Below are 20,872 nucleotides of genomic sequence, written 5' to 3'. Positions count from 1 at the left end.
TTGACACATAGTTGGGCTGTTAGCCATCCCTTGAGGGAGTACTTTCCATTCATATCTCTGATCAGGACCTTCATGATTCAGTGCAGGGATAGTAAATGCAAAACGTGGACTATCCTCAGGATGAATTGGAATTGAAAAAAAACAATCTTTAATATCTATAACTAAAACATACCAAGTTTTTGGCAAAGCAGACAATTGAGGAATCCCCGATTGAGCAGGTCCCATAATAACCATCTCATTATTAATGGCTCTTAAATCTTGCAATAATCTCCATTTACCAGATTTCTTTTTGATGACAAAAATGGGAGTATTATGGGGAGATACAGAAGGTTGTATATGTCCTTCTGCTAATTGTTGTTTGACCAGATCATGGGCTGCTAGTATCTTTTCTTTAGTCAGGGGCCACTGAGGAACCCATACTGGTCTTTCTGATTTCCAAGTAATTTTTATTGTCTCAGTGGCCCTTTCTGAAAATCCAACCCATGTCTGTCTGTTCCTTGATCTATTTGTATTGGTGCTGCTATACCTTGTTCTTGTTTTCCTAATCTTTTTCCTTTTCTAAAACCTTGTCTAGTCATAATAGTGGGTGCATTTTGGTTGATGTTATTTGTTAATGTCAAACCTAATTGATCTAGGACATCTCGTCCCCATAAATTTATAGGAAGATGATCCAATACATATGGCTGTATAGTTCCTTCACATCCTTCAGGATCCTTCCAATCTAATACCATTGCACTTCTATGGGGATTAGTCGCCACTCCTAGGCCTCGAAGCGTTTGAGTGGCTTGTTGTAATGGCCAATGTTTTGGCCATTCTTGACGAGAGATGATGCTAAGGTCTGCACCTGTATCCAGTAGCCCATTAAATTCATGTCCTTGAATATTTAGTTTTAGCATGGGGCGAGAATCTAAATTTAAAGACAGCATAGCCCAATCTACACCTGTGGAGCCTAATCCTTTGGAACCTCTTTCTATAGCATGACTGGAAAATTTATCATGTAGGCTTGGTATTATTAGTAACTGTGCTATTCTATCTCCTGGTGAAATTACTGATATACCATTTGGAGAACTGGCTATAATTTTTATTTCACCTTCATAATCGGGATCAATTACCCCGGGACTTATCATAAGTCCTTTTAGAGTAGAAGAGCTGCGTCCCAATAATAAGCCTACTGTTCCTTTGGGAAGAGGTCCTTTCACCCCTGTGGGAATGATTTGAACTCCCATCTCTGGAGTTAGTACTGATCTGGCGGAGGCGCAGATGTCCAACCCTGCGCTCCCTCTGGTTTGATCTGATGGACAATGTGTCCTGGGCACTACCCTGATGGGGTTGCTGGGTTCCTCCAGTGCTCCGTATATTTGTGGTTTTGGGCCCCGGAGCATTGGGCCCCCCTGTCCATTTTTTGGCAATGGAGCCCAATGCCTTTCTCCACGATATCGTGGATAAACACTTGGTCCTTGTTCGTTTTTTGATAATGGAGTACCCTCTATGGTGGTTTGAGAACGGCATTCATTAGCCCAATGTCTCCCTCTATGGCATCGTGGGCAAATACCTGGTATTCTACTCCTTTGATACCTAGTTTTGTTAAACCCTCCTCCTATGGGGCAATTCCTTTTAAAATGTCCTGTTTGTTCACAATTGTAGCATGTTCTTGTCCTGGAATCTAAAGCCTGTTTTACTGCAGCTGCCACAATTTGCCCTTGTTCATTAATGTCTCTGGCATCTAAAGCCTGTTTTACTGCAGCTGCCATGACTTGCTCTTGTTCATTAATGTCTCTACATAATTTAATATATGTGTTTAAATCTTCATGTTTCCATGGTCTAATGATATCTCTGCACCAACGATTCGCTTGGTCATAAGCCAGTTGTTTTATTAATGGCATTGCTTGTTCTGTATTCCCAAAAACTCTGGTAGCTGTTTGAATAAGCCTATCTACAAATTCAGCATAAGATTCATTAGTTCCTTGTATTATCTTAGATAATTGACCTTGTAAACCTCCATGTCCTTGTAAAGTCTTCCATGCCTTAACTGCATCTACAGCAATTTGTAAATATACACCAGGATCATATGCAATTTGTTGCTGCTGATCCTCATAAGGTCCCTTTCCTAACAACATATCTAGATTTCTCTGAGGATAACCAGCTGCTGCATTTCGCCTAGCCGTCTCCTTGCAAAATTCCTCATTGGCAACCTTCCATAACAGGTATTGTCCTCCATTTAGCACAGCTTTACACATATTAGCCCAATCTGCTGGCGTCATGTTCAAGTTGGTAATGGATTCGACCAAGCTTACAGTGAAGGGTGCTTGAGGACCATAGGTTGTTACAGCCTCTTTTAGCTGCTTCACTGTTTTGAAATTTAAAGTATGGTAAATTCGCTGCCCTCCTACCTCAAATACAGGGCATGTTAATACTTGAGATCCTGTCTCAGGATCTGAACTATCCACTGCGGGGGTTTGGGGCCTCTCAGCATATGAAGGTGGCCTTGTCAGTTGGACACTTACGTCCTCTGGTGATAGAAAGGTGTTAGTAGCAGTCTCCTGTAGAGGTGGTGCTGTTGGTTGGACACTTAAGCCCTCTGGTGATAGAAAGGTTTTAGTAGCAGTCTCCTTTTGTAACTTTCCCCCTGATGGCTTTTTCTGCTCTAAACTTTCTTTCTCTGTCTGATTAGCTCGAAAGACCTTCTCTTTTACTTGAATCTTTTCTTCTTTCTGACTAACTTGAGAGATCTCCTCATTTACTTGAATCAATATGTCTTCTCCTTCCTCTACCTTTGTCTGAATTGAAGGTTTTGGACTAAGAAAACCATTTAAATCACGTGAATAAAACTGGGATTTGAACTCCCATCTCTGGAGTTAGTAGACAGGTAATATGTAGTAGACAGGTAATATGCCCACCTTTGATTATTTTACTATGAACTAGATATAGATAAATAGATTGATTTAGGTTCCAGTTCAGGTTTAGATTTAGATTTAGATATGTTATGTTCTATTATTTTCTTAACATTGAAGAGATGGAGCGTTTTGGTTATAAAGATTACACAATTTTCCCAGTTTTGCACCTAGTAAGTGGTAAATTGGGGGACTCAAATTTAGCCCTTCTGATATTTGGTGGGATTAAGCTTATAAGAGCTTTGAATGCCTGCAATAACATGGAAGGATTCTGAGAAACAAATGATAAAATCCAATCTAGTGATATTTTTTAAAAAATTATGAGCAGCACAAAGAATGTAATGTAGAAAGAGGAAATGAAGGGGTGCAATCGAGAAACACCAGGCCAAATTCAACAATGGCTTAACCAAAAATGGTGTGGATCCAAAGAAGAAACACACTAGAGCAAATTCTCAACAGTCAGGTTTCTGGTTTTCCTGTTACTTCTCTAGCACCTTCGTCTCAGTGTTTTTTGCTGATTCTTCCATTGCTACCAAATCTCCAAACATTAGAGAACATCAGGTTCAGTTATGAATGCTCTTGTATATCCACTGTGTCTCCCCACACTTTCTCACCTAGTTCTTTAGCTTTAAATATTATATCTTTATCAATTCTATATTGCTATAATAAGTCCGCATAACAAACCACCCTAACACAAAGGCTTTAAACAAACAACACTTATTTAGTTTGTGACTCTGAAGGTTGGCTGAATGGACCTGCTGGTCTTGATTGGACACAAACACCACTGTGAACATCAAGTTGGCTATAAGGTTATCTTGGATGGTCTTAGCTGTGATGACGGAGACAACTTAGCTGTACTACATGTATCTTTCTTCATTCAGCAGGCTAGCCTCATCATGCATTCATGGTTATAACTGAGGGCAGGAGCAAGCCAAGGCAATCACATAAGCATTTTAAAAGTTTCTGCTTGCATCATATAGCATCCTCCAGATCATTAGTGGGAAAACAAGGCAAAGTTACAAGGCAAAGGACATAGATACAGGAAAATTTGGACCCATTTTTGTAATCCTCCACAGTATCTATATGCAAAAGCTTCCAAATTTATATTCTCAGGCCCTGAATTCTTTTTTGGGTTCTATGTCCAGTGATTTAATAGACAATCCACTTGGATACCTCCAGGCATTTCCTCTGTCAGGCATATTTTAAATTGAATTTTGACTTCCCCCTTTCAGAACGTGCTCCTCTTCCAGTGTTCTCCTCAGCACTATGTGAGGATGCCATCCACTCAGGTGCTCAAGCCAGAAACCTGAAACTAAGGGTCCTTGACACTTTTCTCTCCTTCATCTCAGATACAGTCCATCAAGTCCCATCAACACTACCTCCAAAATTAGCTCATAAGTTTTCTATCTCCATTGCAATTTCTCTAGTCCATATTGTTTTCATCTCTCTTCTGAACATCTAAAAACATCCCATTGGACTCATAAAATCTCATACCCTTAACACCTCCTGCATAGTTGTCTCTCTACCTCCACGTGCAGCCTCCTCCTATGCCACTTTTTTCTCATCTACTAAGTTCCAATCTAACTGGCTTTTGTTCCTTTAGTCAGATATGAATATTTTCTTACCTCAAGACTTTGCTCATGCTGTTCCCAACAGTACATACTGAGTGATAAGCATATGGACTCCAAAGCTGCTCTTATAGCTGTGTGAACATAGGCAATCTACATAACCTCTTTGTGCCTAATTTCTGTATCTGAAAAATGAGGATAGAAATAGCACCTATGTCACAGATATTCTTAGAACTGAGTTAATGAGTACCACAGTATAGTTTCCGGAACACAGTAAGCACTATATGTGTTTATTAGATAAAGTAAGTTATTGACTGGATAGTTCCTACTCAGACAGGTATTTCTTTATTTCTCCTTACTTCAAACACAATTTGTAATTATTCCTTATTCTTGTTTTCTAATATTTGTTTTTTACAAGTAGACTCTGAATTCCATGAAGGCAGACCATGTCTGCTTTGCTAACTACCGTATCCCTACATCAACAAATGCTTCACACATGATGGATGTTAAATATTTGTTGAATGAATAATTACAAAGAGTTCAAGCTGGCAATTAAATTATTGTGGGTTTGTTTGAATTTAAATTCTCTCCTTGGCATTTGAACATGAAACCACACAGCACAATCAGCAGCAGCATCAGATGAGAAATCAACTCAAAATGGACTGAAGAACTAATGTAAGACCTGAAACATTGAAACTACCAAGGGAAAACAAGATCCAGGCACAGGCAGGAGTTTCCTGAATAGAACTTCAATAATTCAGGAAATAAAAAGCAAAAATTAACAAATGGGATGACATCAAATAAAAAGCTTCCACACAGACACAATCAACAGAATGGAGAGACAACCTCTGGAATGGGAGAAAATCTTTGTCAGCTAATCATCTGACAGAAGATTAATATCCAAAATATATAAAGAATTAAAATAATTTAACATCCAAAGAACAAGTAATCCGATTTCAAAAAGTGGGCAAATGATCTTAACAGACACTTCTCAAAAGAAGTACGAGAGGCCAGTAAATACATGAAAATATATTGCAACATCTTCAGGCATGGGGAAAATACAAATCAAAACTGCATTGAGATTCCACCTCATGCCTGTCAGAATGATCACTATTAAAATAACGAATAGCAAATGCTGACAAAGATGTGGAGAAAAAGGAATTCTATATGTTGTTGGTGGGAGCATGAACTAGACTTTTGATCTTTTCCTGGTATGATCTGCAAGTATCATACTCTGTTGTGAAGTTGGGCAGCGGCAGTCTCTGTCGGCCACACGATCACAATCATGATGGTGAATAACTGATACTTGACAGAGTCCTGTGGTACTCAGCTAGGTTAGATGTATTAGATGTGTTTTTTGATTTACAGTGTTTTCAGTTTATGATAGGTTTGGTGGGGTGTATGCTCATCATCAATGGAGAAGCGTCTGTATTTTAAGGTGGAGGACATTGGGGCCTGCAGGTTTCATGGGCTTGCTCAAAGTATCTGCTCCCCGCCTGTAAGTGATGTTCCTCAGATTGAAATCTAAGTGCGTGAAATGCAGAAACACATTTTTCTCCTGTCTATATTCCGTCATTTCCCATGGTGTCCGTGTAGAAATTACCTAATGGTGCAGTTCCGGGAAGCAGAGGAGTCACAGAACCATTTAGGGGCAGATAGAGGGGCAGAGGGGCCCCTCTAGGGCAGGGGCATGCTCATGATCTGAGGCTCCACTCAGCCATGCTAGGAGGCTGCACACAAAGGGGAGGGTGCCAGAGTGTTGCTGTGACACTCCCCAGGGATTAATCTTGCCTAATCTCCTTGAACTGCATGTTTGAAACAGGCCAATGCATACCTTGAAGGGTTGTTAGGATTAAGTGAAATAACACAGGTGCTCAGTTAACCAAAGCAGCTGTGATTATTTTCTCTGACCCTACATTCTGCCTTACACATTGCAGATTATTTCCTCAGTCCCTTTTCTCTGATCCTTATTTTCCTTCACAGACCTCTTCTTTTTTTATATATATTCTTTAAATTTTTATTTATTTATTTTTTGTGTAACATCTGGACCACAGTAGTAACCTTTTAGTCTTTTCTTGGTGTATCCAATTCAATGATACATGATTTTCCTCTTAATTTTCAACTCAGCTCTGGGTTCCAAAACCTTCAACAAGTCACCAGAGCATACTAAATCAAATACAATTTGTTCTGGCAGCAATCAAATCATCTGGTGTAGGCTCCAGCCCTTCACTCTCTCTAATTTAATTCCAAGCCTTGGAATATGTTGACCAGTTCCATTATGAATCAACACCATGGTTGCTCTTCCTTGCCTTTGGAATGCCTTCAAAAGTCCATCTTTCACACAGACAAATATTGCACGTTCTTACTTATATGTGGAAGCTTAAAAATGATTTCATAGAAATAGAGAGTAGAATAATGATTATTGGAGCTTGAGAAAGGTGCCGGGGAGAGAGGGTGGTTATCAGGTGCAGGAGGAATGTAGTTGGACCAGAGGAATTACTTTCTAATGTTCTGTATGACACAGTAGGGTAACTACAGTTGATAACAATTTATTGTATATTTCAAAATAGTTAACAGAGAGAATTTTCAGTATTCCCAACATACTCACCCAAAGAAGTGATAAATGTTTGATATGATGAATACGTCATTTACTCTGATTTGATCATTACATATTGTACACAGGTTCTGAACTATCTCATTGAACCCCATCAATATTTATAATTATTATGGATCAACTAAAAATATATTTTAAAAAACTGTAAATAAATAAATAAATAAATTCTCTCCTTTTCTAGGAACCCTGGGGAAAGAATCAGTTCTAAATTCATATCATCCAGAGGAGGTTTGGTCTCTATGTTTCTGTAGTTTCATACAAGAATGGGGATGGCTTATGATTTTTGTGAAAGTCTTCCTGTAAAAGGGAGATAGGGAACAGAAACTTGGAGCCTATACCAGGATGGCACATGAGTAGTGAACCAGCAACAATTACAGCGGATGGGGTCCACCAAATGTAATCAAATTAAAAAACAGATAATAGAATGAGGCACGAATTTTTATCTATTAGTAGCAATTTGTCCTTTATAATAACTATAGGAGAAAAAGAAAACACACATAATTTATGCCAAATAAATTTTTGGTGGCTCTTCTTACTTCATGGTCTGAATAAGTAGAAGTCTAACTCTACCAACAGTGAGATCCAGGTTATTCCACTTCTATCCACAGAAAATGAAACCTCATCTTTCAGGTAACAGAAGAAAGGGAAACTCACCAAATCTTATTATTTGTTCTTCAGACTGGAGTACCCCAGAGCTGGACCCCTTACCACCTGGATCCTTAAATATTATTATATACTATATATATATCTATTGCCAATACAAGTTGACTCATTTTTTGTCTATGTGATTGGAGTTTTAAATATATTAACTTGTTTAATCTCCCTACCCCCCTTTTATGTGGGCAGAATTAATTATCCAAAGTGACATTGAGTAGGTGGTGAAGCCAGATTAAGATCTGATTGTAAGGTCAGTACTCCACTAAAAGGGCCTGCGTTGCTTTCTAGGCCAGATATTTCTTAAAGCATAACCCCCACATCTCTGCATCAGAATTAATGGCAGTATTTGTTAAACATTCAAGTTCACTGTCTTTATCCAAGACTCAAGAAATTAACAAGGGGATCGGTAATTTGTACTCTTTTTTTTTTTTTTTTTGGCAGGGGGACCCCGCCAGTCGGGTACTAGACCACTGAGCCACATGCCCAGCCCTATTTTGTATATTATTCAATGAGAAAGTCTCGCTGAATTGCTCAGCGCCTCGCTTTTGCTGAGGCTGGCTTTGAACTCAAGATCCTTCTGCCTCCGAGCCGCTGGTATTACAGGCGTGCTCCACCACCTGTAAAGTAGCTATGGACGCAGAGGATTCTTATTTAGACTAAATAATGATGACCCACGCCTAGGCTGCTGGCGTTGCTGAAAGCCAATAGTAACTCTGTCTTGACAGACGTCAGTCCCCCTCAGCAACCTCTAACCAAACCAAACCTGTTTCCCGAGCTACCGTTTCTGCAGAACAGAAGTGAGCACGCGCAATTCTCCCCGGGCCCGAGCGGGGCTCCCTAGGACCCCGCCCTTAGGAACCAGCCCATACCAAGGGGCGGAGCTCTCTTAAATCGCCTAATTCCGGGTTGTCCCGCGGCTGCCCAAAGCCCCGCCCCCTGTCCGTGGACCAATCAAACGGCAGATTGCTGACGCTGGGGGCCAATGCACAGGGCTGTCTTTAATTCCTCCTTGCAGTTTGAAACTGTCAAGTTAGTTCTAAGGTAGCAGCAGGGATTGCTGTGGTTTCAGCCGCGACGCAGCAAGGAAACAAGAGTGAGGAATCGGTATTTGGTGGAGCGCCCAGAGGGTGGATAGTGGCGCCCCGAGGGCCCTGCATCGAGGGCCCTGCATCGCTGGCCGAGGTATGGTGGGAGATTTAAAGTTCCTCCACCCGGGAGACCCTGGGGGCATCTTCTCCGAGAGCGGACGATTGAGCATTTTGTGCTCAGGGTCGAGATTTTTTTCCCCTCTGAGGCTTTCGAGAAGAGAGGACTGGAGGGAAGGGTGGTAAAGTGTACCAGTTACTGTCGTCTTAGGTTCTGGTCATTTAAACAGTAGGGGCGGGGGATAACCAGGTATAACGCTTTATTATTTTAACGTAAGATTTAGACTAAAACAGGGCTCGATTGGAAGATGATGGAAGAAAGCTTATATCCCTTTGCTTACTTGCGACTGTTTTTTTTCCCCCCACCTCTAGTCCCTGCCCTGAAGAGGGGCTAGCGCACTCCCCCTCCTTTCAGCAGCTAGGATCGGTGAAGGGCACTGGGGTCGTCCCCTTGCTGCCAGTTTGCACGTTTCTTCCTCTGCAGCTTTGAGGTTGCGTTTGAATTCCAGAATTCCTCTTTCCCTGTCAGCCGGGTAATTGCCAGGACGTTATACCTATGGCACTGAGAACCATGCAAAACTTCTTATCTTGTGGTTCCTGATACCTTATGTTAGGGAACACTGAAAATGTATTGGAATAGTGTATATCTGCCACCCATGAAAGCAATCTTAATTTTTCTGCTTTGTTTCTGAACCTAGAAACATTATGGAAAATGTTACTGGTTGCCGGGGTTCAGATTAATTGTCACACCTTGTTAGCATAAGCAGGGTAGCTGGCAAACAGCAAATTTCCAAAAGTATAATCTTTTTTTTTTTTTATGCAGTATCTATATTTAAGAAACAGTTTTTGAGATTTGCCCATACTTACCAGCTCATTCGTTTTTTTAAATGATTGGCATCAATCACATCACTCCCCCTTCCTGTTACTTACAGGATCTGCAAAAAAATCCTAAAGGAAAATGTGAATGAAAAAATAAATGAACCAACTTACCACAGTGGAAGAGTTAGTCAGTGAAGCAGCCATTCTTTGCTGCAGATATGTGCTCATTTGATCCTCTCTAATTGGCTTAACTAAAGACAGTCATGGAGAGTTTTAGTTTACTTATCTTTCAGAGTAATGCTGAATAAAATTGAAATTCCTTTCGGCAATCTAGTTGTAGCCTATGTTTCCATTCTGATATTGCACTTTTTTCTGAATCTGCCCTTTCTAGTTCAATGTCCTTGTCTCATGTGTTTTTCAGCCCACTGTGATAGAGACCTGTTCCAATTTCCAACAAAATTGTTCAAGCAAATGTCCCAGCAACTTTTTGATTGCCAAAATCAGGGCAGTGGTCATTTTTCTTTGGCATGTGACTGACTCATCCCTTCCAGAAGTCTTTGTGACATTGCTCTCATAGTTCTGCTATTCTGACTTCCTTTTCAGTCTTCTTTCCTGACTCTTGCACTTTAAATATTAGCAGCTATGGCTTTAACCCTCTTCTCATTCACAATAGTACTCCTTAACTTTAGGGTTCTGATACCCTCTGAACACATACATACTGGAAGCTAAAGGTCCTTTTTCTAGAGAAACACACAAGTGCATTTATGCTAAAAATGCAATTCAAATGTTTGATCCTCAGAATAAGAATTTTCTTGTACTACTTGTAATAGGTCATCTCACCCATTCCCATTTTTTTGGCAGACCCCATTATGCTAATGATTCCTCAGACTGGATCGCCAACCTATACTTCCAGTAGAGGACTCCCACACATTGCTTCACTTTACTTTCTTATTGCCTTGTATTCACATTTTAGTCATCATAAATGGCAGTCCTTGGAGTCATGTACTTCTTAGCCAGTATAGCCATATACAATTGTCCCTCAATATTAGTATGATAGATTGATTCCAAGAACCACCCCCATACATGGAGACAACTAAATCTGTAGATGCCCAATTCTCTTTTATAAATGGTAAAATGTACCATTGTATTTGCATATAACTTAAGCATATCCTCCCGTATACTTTAAATTATCTCCAGACTACTTATAGTGCCTAATACAATGTAAGTGCTAGGTAAATAGTTGTCATGTTATATTTTTTAGGGAATGATGACAAGAAAAAAATCTGTACACAGGGTGCAGTGGCACACATTTGTAATCCCAGTGACTTGGGAGGCTGAGGCAGGATAGTAGCAAATTCAAAGCCAGCCTCAGTAACTTAGACCCTAAACAACTTAGCAAGACCCTGTCTCAAAATAAAAAAGGGTTGAGGATGTGGCTCTGGTTGATCACCCCTGGATTTAATCCCTGGTACCAAAAAAAAAAAAAAAAAAAAAAAAAAGTCTGTACTTAACATTTAGTATATCTGCAATTTTAAAAAAATATATTGTGGGCTCATGGTTAGTTTAATTCACATATGTGGAACCCCGGATGCAAAGAGGGCTGACTGTACTGTGCACTTGCAGTTTTATCCCAGTGTTTCAGAGGCAACCTGAAAGAGAGGAATTATTGATGGCTTCCAGGTTCTGACTTGGGTAACTAAATAGAATTATAGTGCTACTGCTAAGGTAAGAAATATAAGAAGACAAGCAGGTTGGGAGGAGGAACAATGAGTTTAATATCAGATATGGTAGGCAAGAAAAAATACTCAATCCCAACGTAAGTGAGTTTATAGTACAGTCAAATACATGAAAGGTCAAAGAAAAATGCTTCAGAGATATCCCCAGTGGGGCCTGTTTAATAACTTCTCTAGAATAAAAATCCATCTTTTTAATATGACAAATCATTTTCTTCCATGATCTGACTGCTCCTTACCTTTTCATTTCATCCTTAGCCAAGCCCTCTTTGTACTCTTCACTTCAACCTTGCCAAACTTCTTGTTGTCCTTAGCATTTGTACCATGCCTGTTTGTCTTTGCTTATGCTGCTTTGGTGCCCACAATATCCTTTTTATCTTTGATCCATCTCTCAGGATGAGACCTACTCGTCTTTCAGTTCTCAATACCTGGGCCATCTTTTTTATAAAAACTTTCCTTGGCTTCTTTCCCAATTCTTCACACTCATGTAATCCTACCCTTCTTTCTATCTCCTTTCTATCTCCGTACTGTGTACCTCTGTTATTTTAGGGTCTAACAGCAAGTTTTTCATCTGTCATTTATATTATATAAATGTAAAAATAAATGTGTATGTCTGTGTATATATGTTTTCATGTGTGTATATATAGACATGGATACATGTGTGTATATATGTGTGTATGTATGTATGTGTGTGTGTATATATATATATGCATATATGCACACCACTTCACAGATGGTTTACAATATAGGGACTTCATTTTACAGTTCCTCACCAATGTCTTAACATTAACTGGTGTTCACATAGTTTAAATAATCATTATTTGTCTTTTAAGGTATATTTATCTATTTATTTGTTTTGGTTAGGAATTTCAATAATTTTTCTGTATGTGTATTTGAATCAGTTCTGTATAAGCTAGCTTTTCTTAATATAATATTCTCAAAAAGTAGGTTTCCCCAGAAGAGAATTTATGCAAATCGTTCATTTTCTGTTGGTTCAGTATCTCACAGGAAAGCACACAGGATTCAGGTTGTCACACACTGCTAAAGAACAGTGATCACAATCTATTATTCTCAACAGACCCCAATGGGAATTTCTCTAAAACACTTTTCTTTGACTTTTCATGTATTTTACTACATATAAACATTATTTTTTCCTTGCCCAGTGATTTTTTTGTAAAAGTTCTCAATATATTAAATGAATACTTTTTTAAACACATAACATGAAGATTATTTGCAGGTAAGAATATATATTTAAAACCATTTTAATTTAAATGTCAAGGGAAAATGCTAAAATGAGTTTCTACCATTTTATAGTATTTTTGCAGAATGTCATCAGATGAGGACAAATGCTCAGTTCCAGTTTTACAAAATGACTCCGATCCAGTCAGTTCTGTCTCTGCAGATCTTCAGGTAGGAAGACATGTCATGACTTTTTTTATTTTAAACAGGTGATAATTTATGGGAAAACCAGGCATAAATTCTTCATTCATTTCATTTACAATGGAGTGTTTCAGATGACAATAATATAAACTTTGGGAAATATTTAAGATTTTTGGGAGTTACTTCACATTGTTTTAACTTTTCAGAAAAATAGTCATGAACTCTTCAAACATTTTTTTGAACAAAGAATACAACTAACAGAAAAGGAAAAAAATGTTTCCTGATATTTTTTCATACACTACTTGTTTTTTTTTTTTTTAATACCTTTATTTAATTTATTTATTTGTTTTTATGTTGTGCTGGGGATTGAACCCAGTGCCTCACATGTGGTAGACAAGCACTCTACCACAAGCACAGCCCCGGCCCTACTACCTGTTTTGAAACTTTTACTTTTAATGCAAGTTGAGACAGTATCTAAGCCATCCAAAGTTCTGGAGCCTGAGACTCCCTTGTGTTCTACTTGTTCAGGTTCTAGTCCTTGTTGCCACAACATTCAGCAGAGTCTTTTGCACAGGCCCTGGACGTTGACAGAGAAGTTGACTGCAGAAGGGGTAGTGTTTACATGAAATACTTTTTATTTCTTTTATTTTTGTTTCATCATCAAAAATACAGACTCAGATTTCTGTTATATTTTAAATGAAAGAATACCGACCTGGTATACTTTAAGTTTTATGGTTAACATCACTTAAAAGTGGAAAAGCTGCACATTGTGTTTGTAAGTTCATTGATTGTGTATAATATGAGATAAATTTCAGAAAAATATTTTATTGAACAAATGGGTTTTTTTATTATATGAAATTATAGATATAGAAATTGGGAGGTACTGAAAAAATATCTGAACATTTACTAGGATGAATTGGTCTACAATTGTGACATAAATATGTCATCTTGGCCTTCCCTTTTGGTGGTATCTTTCCCGTGTAGTGCTGTCTTTTGAGGTGACAATGCATTTTTGCACCTTTCATCTTTACTTCATCCAAACTTCCTTCAGTTAAGAACTTATTAATTCATTTATAGTAAAATACAAATATCCTTTAAAGTCTTAAATTGTCATTTTTGTCTAGAATCAAAGTTTTAAACTAAAGAATAAATATTGGGGTTGGGAATGTCACTCAGTGATAGAGCACTTTTGCCTAGCATAGCAAGGCCCTGGGTTTTATCCCCAGATTATAGTTGGTCATTCAATCTGTAAATAAATCTCTAGAATGGAATTTGAGAAAGATAAAGGTAAGAGCCTCCTAGACCTACCAGAAATTATTTTGTATAGTTGGTTACCTGCTTATAATGTCAGTCCAGCTGAGAATCTGTTTATTAGTAACCCTCAGCTTTTGATCCTACTGGTTGTTGGAATAAACTTGAAAGCCTTCACATATTTCCTATGAATTCAGTGTTGTTATTTTGGATTCTATTCTAGAAAAACTTTAAAATATAAATATTAAAAAACCCTTTAAAATATCACAAAATAAATACATACTTTTACATACATAGTAAATATGTAAAATCAAACATTTAATACAAAAATTCCTCATAAACTACTATTCCTCTTAAGGGGTTTTTGGTTACTGTCTATATTATGTGATGGCTTCATAAACCAGAAGATGGTAAATGCTGAGGCAATATCTGTGGTGCTTATTATATGCTGATAATTTCTCATAAGCACAACTCTGATCTGTGAGCAAGTTTCCCTAACTCAGATGGTTAAAGTATGGTTTGAACTGTATTTCAAGGTCATATCAATGCAACCACTGGGGTTTGGGGATCAGCCAAAATTAAAAGCTCTAGTTCTTACTCTAGGATTGTTATTTACCTTAAGACAGGTTATCTTTGACAATTTAGAAAAACAATGTTATTTATTCTAATCCTTAACTGAAAATACCCCACTTGTTGCACATCTACATATATAAAACTCAAAAATAGTTCTTTAAATAATTTATTTTTCAAATCTTTCTTCAAAATAAGTTAGAATTCATATGATCATTGAATATTATTGTTATATACCTATTTATCTCCCCTTTGAGTCTTAGTGATTATTGTGAGAACTTTGAAATATTATGTTTGGATTTCTTTTCCTTTTCCTTTCTTTTCTCTTTCTTTCTTTTTTTTTTTTTTTTTTTTAAACTTCTCTGTTCTAGGATAGAGGTCAGGCTAAAAGCCACAAATGAAAGCCACTGACTTCTACTTTCCCCTCCCTGCCTACTGTCTGTGAAATAATATTAAGTTAACTGAGCAGAGCTGATTTGGCTAATTGCCACCAGAGGGAAGAAACCCTAACATTTTTTTTTTTTTTTGTAGTTGCAGCTGGACAGCATGCCATTATTCTATTTGTTTTATTTATTTATTTATTTAGATAGATAGATAGATAGATAGATAGATAGATAGATAGATAGATATAGTGCTAAGGATCAAACCCAGTTCCTCACACAAGCTAGACAAGCACTCTGCCACTGAGCAGCCTCATCCCCTAAGAGCATTCTTATTAGTCAGCTTGGACCTTCATTAAAAATACAATAGAGGGAGCTGGGGTTAGTGCAAGGTACCGGGTTCTATCCTCAGCTCCACATAACAGTAAATAAATAAAAAGAAGGTATTGTGTTCAACCACAACTAAAAAAAAATTAGAAACAATTTAATAGAGGGCTGGGGATGTGGCTTAGTGGTAGAGAACACTTGCTTGGCATATGTGAGGCCCTGGGTTTAATCCCTAGCCTGCAAAAAAAAAAAAGGTAGGTGGGTGGATAGATAGATCTGGGGACTTAAACAACAGAAATTTATTTCTTCAGAGTTCTGGAGATAAAAGTGCCAGCTCAAGGTCCAGCCAGGTCAGTTTCTGGTGAGATCTCTCTTCTGACTATCTTCTCACTCTGTCCTCACATGAACTTTCTTTGGTGTAGTAAGTGAACATGAGAGAGAGAACACGAGCTCTCTGATGTTTCTTCTTGCTTCAGCATGTGAATTTTGAAGGGACACATTCAGTCTATAACAGCTATACTTGTATATATTCTTAGCCAAAATTAAAGGCTTGTTTGAGTTAGGGTTGGTTTTGTTTTTGTTTTTTGGCTGCTTTAACAACTAAATAAGAAATGTCTTGAATATCTTAAAATTTGTTCCTCTGTAAAAGTCTGAGGACCTGTCTTTTCTGTTGTTGCTCTGCCATGCCCTATAGGGTATTGATTGTGTTTGTATTGTGATTATGTTTGCTGGCTTACTACCACCCCTAGTCCATGGGAAGAGAGGAACAGAAAACAATCAGTTTCCTTTTTAAGTAATTCACCTACATCTGTACACATCATTTCCATTCAAATCCCAAGAGACCAGGTCTTTTCACCATACCTAGCAGCAAGGGAGGCTAGGAAATGTAGCTGGGTGACCGTTTGCCCAGGTCAAACCCTGGAACTTTATTAACTTAAAAGGAATAAAGGGGAAATGGACCACTAGCAGTTTCCACCATAGAGAGTATATACACTTGAATCCTTTATGTTGTATATATTATTACTTTATTATATAAACTAATAAATATACATTCAGGTTTATAGGAACCAACAAATACCTGTGTATAACCCTAACTTATCAATCTCTTTGGGAACTTTATTTTAATAAGTAGAAAACATATGGCTCAATAAGTATATTTTTTAAATTTAAGGGCATTTAAATCCATTGAAAGAATGGTAATTACTTTTATCAACATAAAAATTAGAGTTGTGCTGGGGGGCTTATCCCTCCAACATCTACTGTGGGGAGCTTGAGGGCATGGAGAAATCCCTCCGGAGACTATTTCAGAGAACAGCATCTGCTTTATTGCATAGCAAAAATAACTTTTATAGCAGGTATGTGCCAATTTACATATAATAGTCATGATAGGCCAGGGGTAATACATACATATCATCTTAAGGAAGCCAAAACACCCAAGAGGCCAGAAACTACCACATAATCCAACCCCACACCAACAGGGGAATAACTTATCAAATGAGCAAGGAAATTGTGCTTGCCAGTGTTCTGACAGCACTTTGTCCCAAAACATAGTGTTCTATGTTAGGACTTCCCTGCTGCACAATGAGCAAGATAAGCATTCCTCCATGAGGGTTCATGGTTAGGCCTGCAGCAGAGTTGTATGTTGCTATTCTAAATGATTTTTTCTGTTAAGAGCCTTCTGCTTTAGTGATAACCGTAAACTAAATACTAACTTTTATTTCCTATCAGAAAATGTCCATTTAAAACTCAGAAAAGTCTTTTTATTGTGATAAAGGGACATCACTAACAAAAAGGTGATTATAGTCACGTGTGATGGCCCATATCTGTGATCCTAGCAACTCAGGAAGCTAAGGCAGAAGGATTGCAAGTTAAAGGCCAGCCCGGCCAACTTATAAGACCCTTTCTATAAAAAATAAAAAAGGGTTGTGGGTGTAGCTCAATGGTAGAGTTCCCCTGGGTTTAATCCTCAGTACAGGAAGAAAAAAAGAAAAGAAGTTGATTATAGCGATGTAAAGGGAATTCTGGTGATTAGATTTTCTTAAAGGTTCTCTTTAGAATGTCTCTGTTTCTCTTCTGCTGTTAAACTTACCATACACTGTAAAAAAAAAAAAAATCTGTATTTGGTATATCTAATATTTACTGAATATAAGTGTCTATGTTAAATATGTAATATAGTTTAACACTCAAACCAACTCACTCTTTTATTTTATTGACACAAAGACTAACAGTTTTCAAATACAGACCAGCATAAAACCTTTTTTTTTCCAAACAATTTTACTTAAAGTTCAGTATGAAAACAGATTAAAACAGAACTACAATCATAGATTTATTTTATAAACTTAAATATGTGACATTACTTTTCAAAATTAGTGAAACCAATTTAGCTGCTTGACAAATGTACATTTAAAATTAGAGGGAGATAAAAGGCCAGTGCAATTTTATAAGCCTAAGTATCCAATTTGCTTCTTTTATTTTAGTTACATAATATCAACTCAGAAGTTTCTGATTCTCATTATAAGGCAGTCAAAATGGTAGTTTTTTAGTAGCATGCCTCATCTTCAGTTAAATTCATCTAAAGCATAAGAAAGAAATGGTAGATAAATTTTGATTGTGTTGAATCACTAACAGAATCTATCACCTTTTCAAACTTCTAGATTACATTTTTAATCATAAATTTAAAACTCACACAAGAAGCACTTGAAGGACTCAAGCTTGAAATAAATGCTAAAACTATATTGTGATAAACTTTAATCTATTATGGTAATTAAATTTCTTAACAAAAAGGTCCAGTCAGGTTGAATGTTTTATGCAATATAGCTGTTAAAATACAATATTGATTTTTGGCTTCTCATAGGAAGAATATGAAGAACTACTTCGTTACGCTATAGTGACTTCAAATATGGAATCCGGTACTTCACAGTCACAGCCATCTCATCCTAAAGCAGAAGTGGTGCCAGAAGTTGGAAGTCCTACTCCCATTGATAATATTCTTCATAATCAAGGTTATGTATATTTTTTTAAATATCTGTTAGTTTAAGATATTTTCAAATTTAATAATGATACTGTATTATGATTCTGAAAATGTCTCTTCAGATCACCAATTCTTCTCATTAATGTGTTGTAGGGGATCTTTTTTACATTTTACCATGTTATTCCTGGCTGGATTTTTATTTTAACTCTTTTTTTTTTTTTTAAGACTTAAGGTTTTTTGTTTTTTCAATTTTTAGTTGTAGATGGACACAATATCATTTTATTTGTTTGTTTGTTTGTTTGTTTAATATGATGCTGAGAATTGAACCCAGTGCCTCACATGTGCTAGGCAAGTGCTCTACCACTGAGCCACAACTACAGCCCAAGACTAAGTTTTTATGTATACCACTTTACCTTTAAAAGTTTTGGTCCTTGTGCATGCAAAGCAAGCATTCTACCAACTGAGCTATATCCTCAGCCCAACTTCATTTAACTCTTCCTTTTATAAAAAGTAATACAGTTAAAGCACTGCTATAGCAATTGTATGTCTCTTAATGTTGCATCTGAGTTCTTATTCCACAGTTTTATGGCTGGATTAAAACTAAATGCCCTAGCCAAGCGTGGTGGCACACGCCTGTAATCCCAATGGCTTGGGAGGCTGAGACAAGAAGATCAAGAGTTCAAAGCCAGTCTTAGCAATGGTGAGGCACTAAGCAACTCAGTAAGACCCTGTCTCTATATATAATATAAAGTAAGGCTGGGGATGTGGCTCAGTGGTTGAGTGCCCCTGAGTTCAAAAACAAACCCAAAAAACAGAAACTAAATGCCCTAACCCTATATTAAAGGTTGTCCCTAGGTAGCCTTAGAATCTCTCAAGTTACTTTACGAAACACATATCAGTACTGTTTCAGCAGTATTTGGGCATAGAGGATTGTTCGTGGGAGAACATTAGTGAAAGATGTACCCATATATGAGACTGTGTCAACAACAAAATTAATAGCTGATAAAAATGAGTGAAAGGGGGACTGGGGTTGTGACTCAGTGGTAGAGCGCTTGCCTAGCATGTGTGAGGCACTGGGTTTGATTCTTAGCACTGCATATCAATAAATAAAGTAAAGGTCCTTTGACAACTAAAAGGAAACAATTTTTTTTTTAATTGAATGAAAGTTAGAGAAAGGAGGACCTATCCATTCTTTATTCAGTAAAGTACAAATCCCAAACAGCTAACTATAAATAAGTGTTCTTTCAAAGGCACAGAATGCCTTCCTCAGATAGTCCTGATAATGGACAGATAGCATTTTGTAGGTTTATACTTATGTAGACATAAGGATCCCTTTCTTGAAGGCACATGACATAACAACTCAAGAGACACACAGCTCCTGGATTTTCAGGAAGTCACAGCTCTAGTTTCTGTTCCTCACCCTCCGTACACAAATTTTTTTTTTTTTTTTTTTTTTGATACTGGGGGTTAACTCAAGGGCACTCAACCACTGAGCCACATCCCTATCCCTATTTTGTATTTTATTTAGGGACAGGATCTCACTGAGTTGCTTAGCACCTCGCCATTGCTGAGGCTGGCTTTGAACTAGTAATCTTTCTATCTCAGCCTCCCAAGCTGTTGGGATTATAGGCATGTGCCACTGTGGCCGGCTTGTTCACAACAATTTTTCATTGCTCCTCAGTCTTCAGTCTGTGTTGGAATGACAAATAGGACTGCAGGCCTAGAACCTTAAAAATTTTTTTTTTAATTCTGACAAAATTTTCTACTTACATTTTATTACCTTCAAAAGATAGGAACCTTGGATTTTTTCATTCTGCATCAGTGGTCTAGATCATGTTTTTTTTTTTTTTTTTAAATCATGTTTTGATTACACTAAGTACTTCAACATGCAATTCCTACTGAGCAAACCCAAAACACTACATACTCTCTTATACATTTAAATAGGAAAATTGATACTGTAGCTCTATATGCCTCTACCCTTATGGTGATTACCAAAAGGTGGTCTCCTCTCATGTTGCCAGCAATACTCCTGGTGTTACTAGTAACACAACTCCTTTCCTTGCCCTAGTTCGCCAACGTTTCAAGGTAATCATCTGGCATTTAAGATCATTGCTCTTTTCTTCCACGTAAGATAGTACTTATTTGTTTATGTTCTGCCTTTCCCAAAAAGAATTTAAGATTAAAATATACAACATATAGTAAGTATATATCCTGATTCAGATGCAGGCTTTGTTAGAATGGACTTTGTAAGCTTATCATCACGTGTTCTCTGTTCTTGGTATTGCAGTCACCTGGTGTAAGTAGGATGTGTTCAAGTTGGGAAAGTATATATAAGCCTCTAATGCCAGTCTTGTGAGGGTTCCCTATTTTGCTTTTTCTTGTATTGACTAAAGGTTCTGAATTTGAAGCAGAGAAATCCTTGTTTGGGGAGAGCTAATGCTTTGGTTTGATTGCAGCTAGTGGAAAGCACAGGCACAGGAAATACCCAGTGTCATTAGAAGATAACAAATCCATTTCTCAGTTCTACCCACTTATTCTCTTTGTGTGAATTGAATGCTGTAATAGA

At 37.5% G+C, this 20,872-nt stretch overlaps 1 protein-coding gene across 3 annotated transcripts in view; it reads left to right on the top strand.

The window, feature by feature from the left end:
• The first annotated feature begins 8,750 nt into the window (after positions 1–8,750).
• The window catches only part of Poc5 (POC5 centriolar protein), a 39,845-nt gene continuing 27,723 nt past the window's right edge, over positions 8,751–20,872 (top strand). For 2 of the 3 annotated variants that reach the window (XM_076856086.1, XM_076856085.1), the window contains exons 1-3: positions 8,751–8,912; positions 12,742–12,837; positions 18,190–18,337. In XM_076856086.1, coding sequence (XP_076712201.1) covers positions 12,754–12,837; positions 18,190–18,337 — 232 coding nt within the window. In that variant the 5' untranslated portion in view covers positions 8,751–8,912; positions 12,742–12,753. Of the gene's footprint in view, positions 8,913–12,741; positions 12,838–18,189; positions 18,338–18,928; positions 19,007–20,872 lie in introns of those variants that run through there. The other variant, XM_076856087.1, reaches the window with a different exon arrangement.

Source organism: Callospermophilus lateralis, chromosome 5 (assembly GCF_048772815.1).
Source record: "Callospermophilus lateralis isolate mCalLat2 chromosome 5, mCalLat2.hap1, whole genome shotgun sequence".
NCBI lineage: Eukaryota > Metazoa > Chordata > Mammalia > Rodentia > Sciuridae > Callospermophilus > Callospermophilus lateralis.
This window is presented reverse-complemented; position numbering and strand designations above follow the sequence as displayed.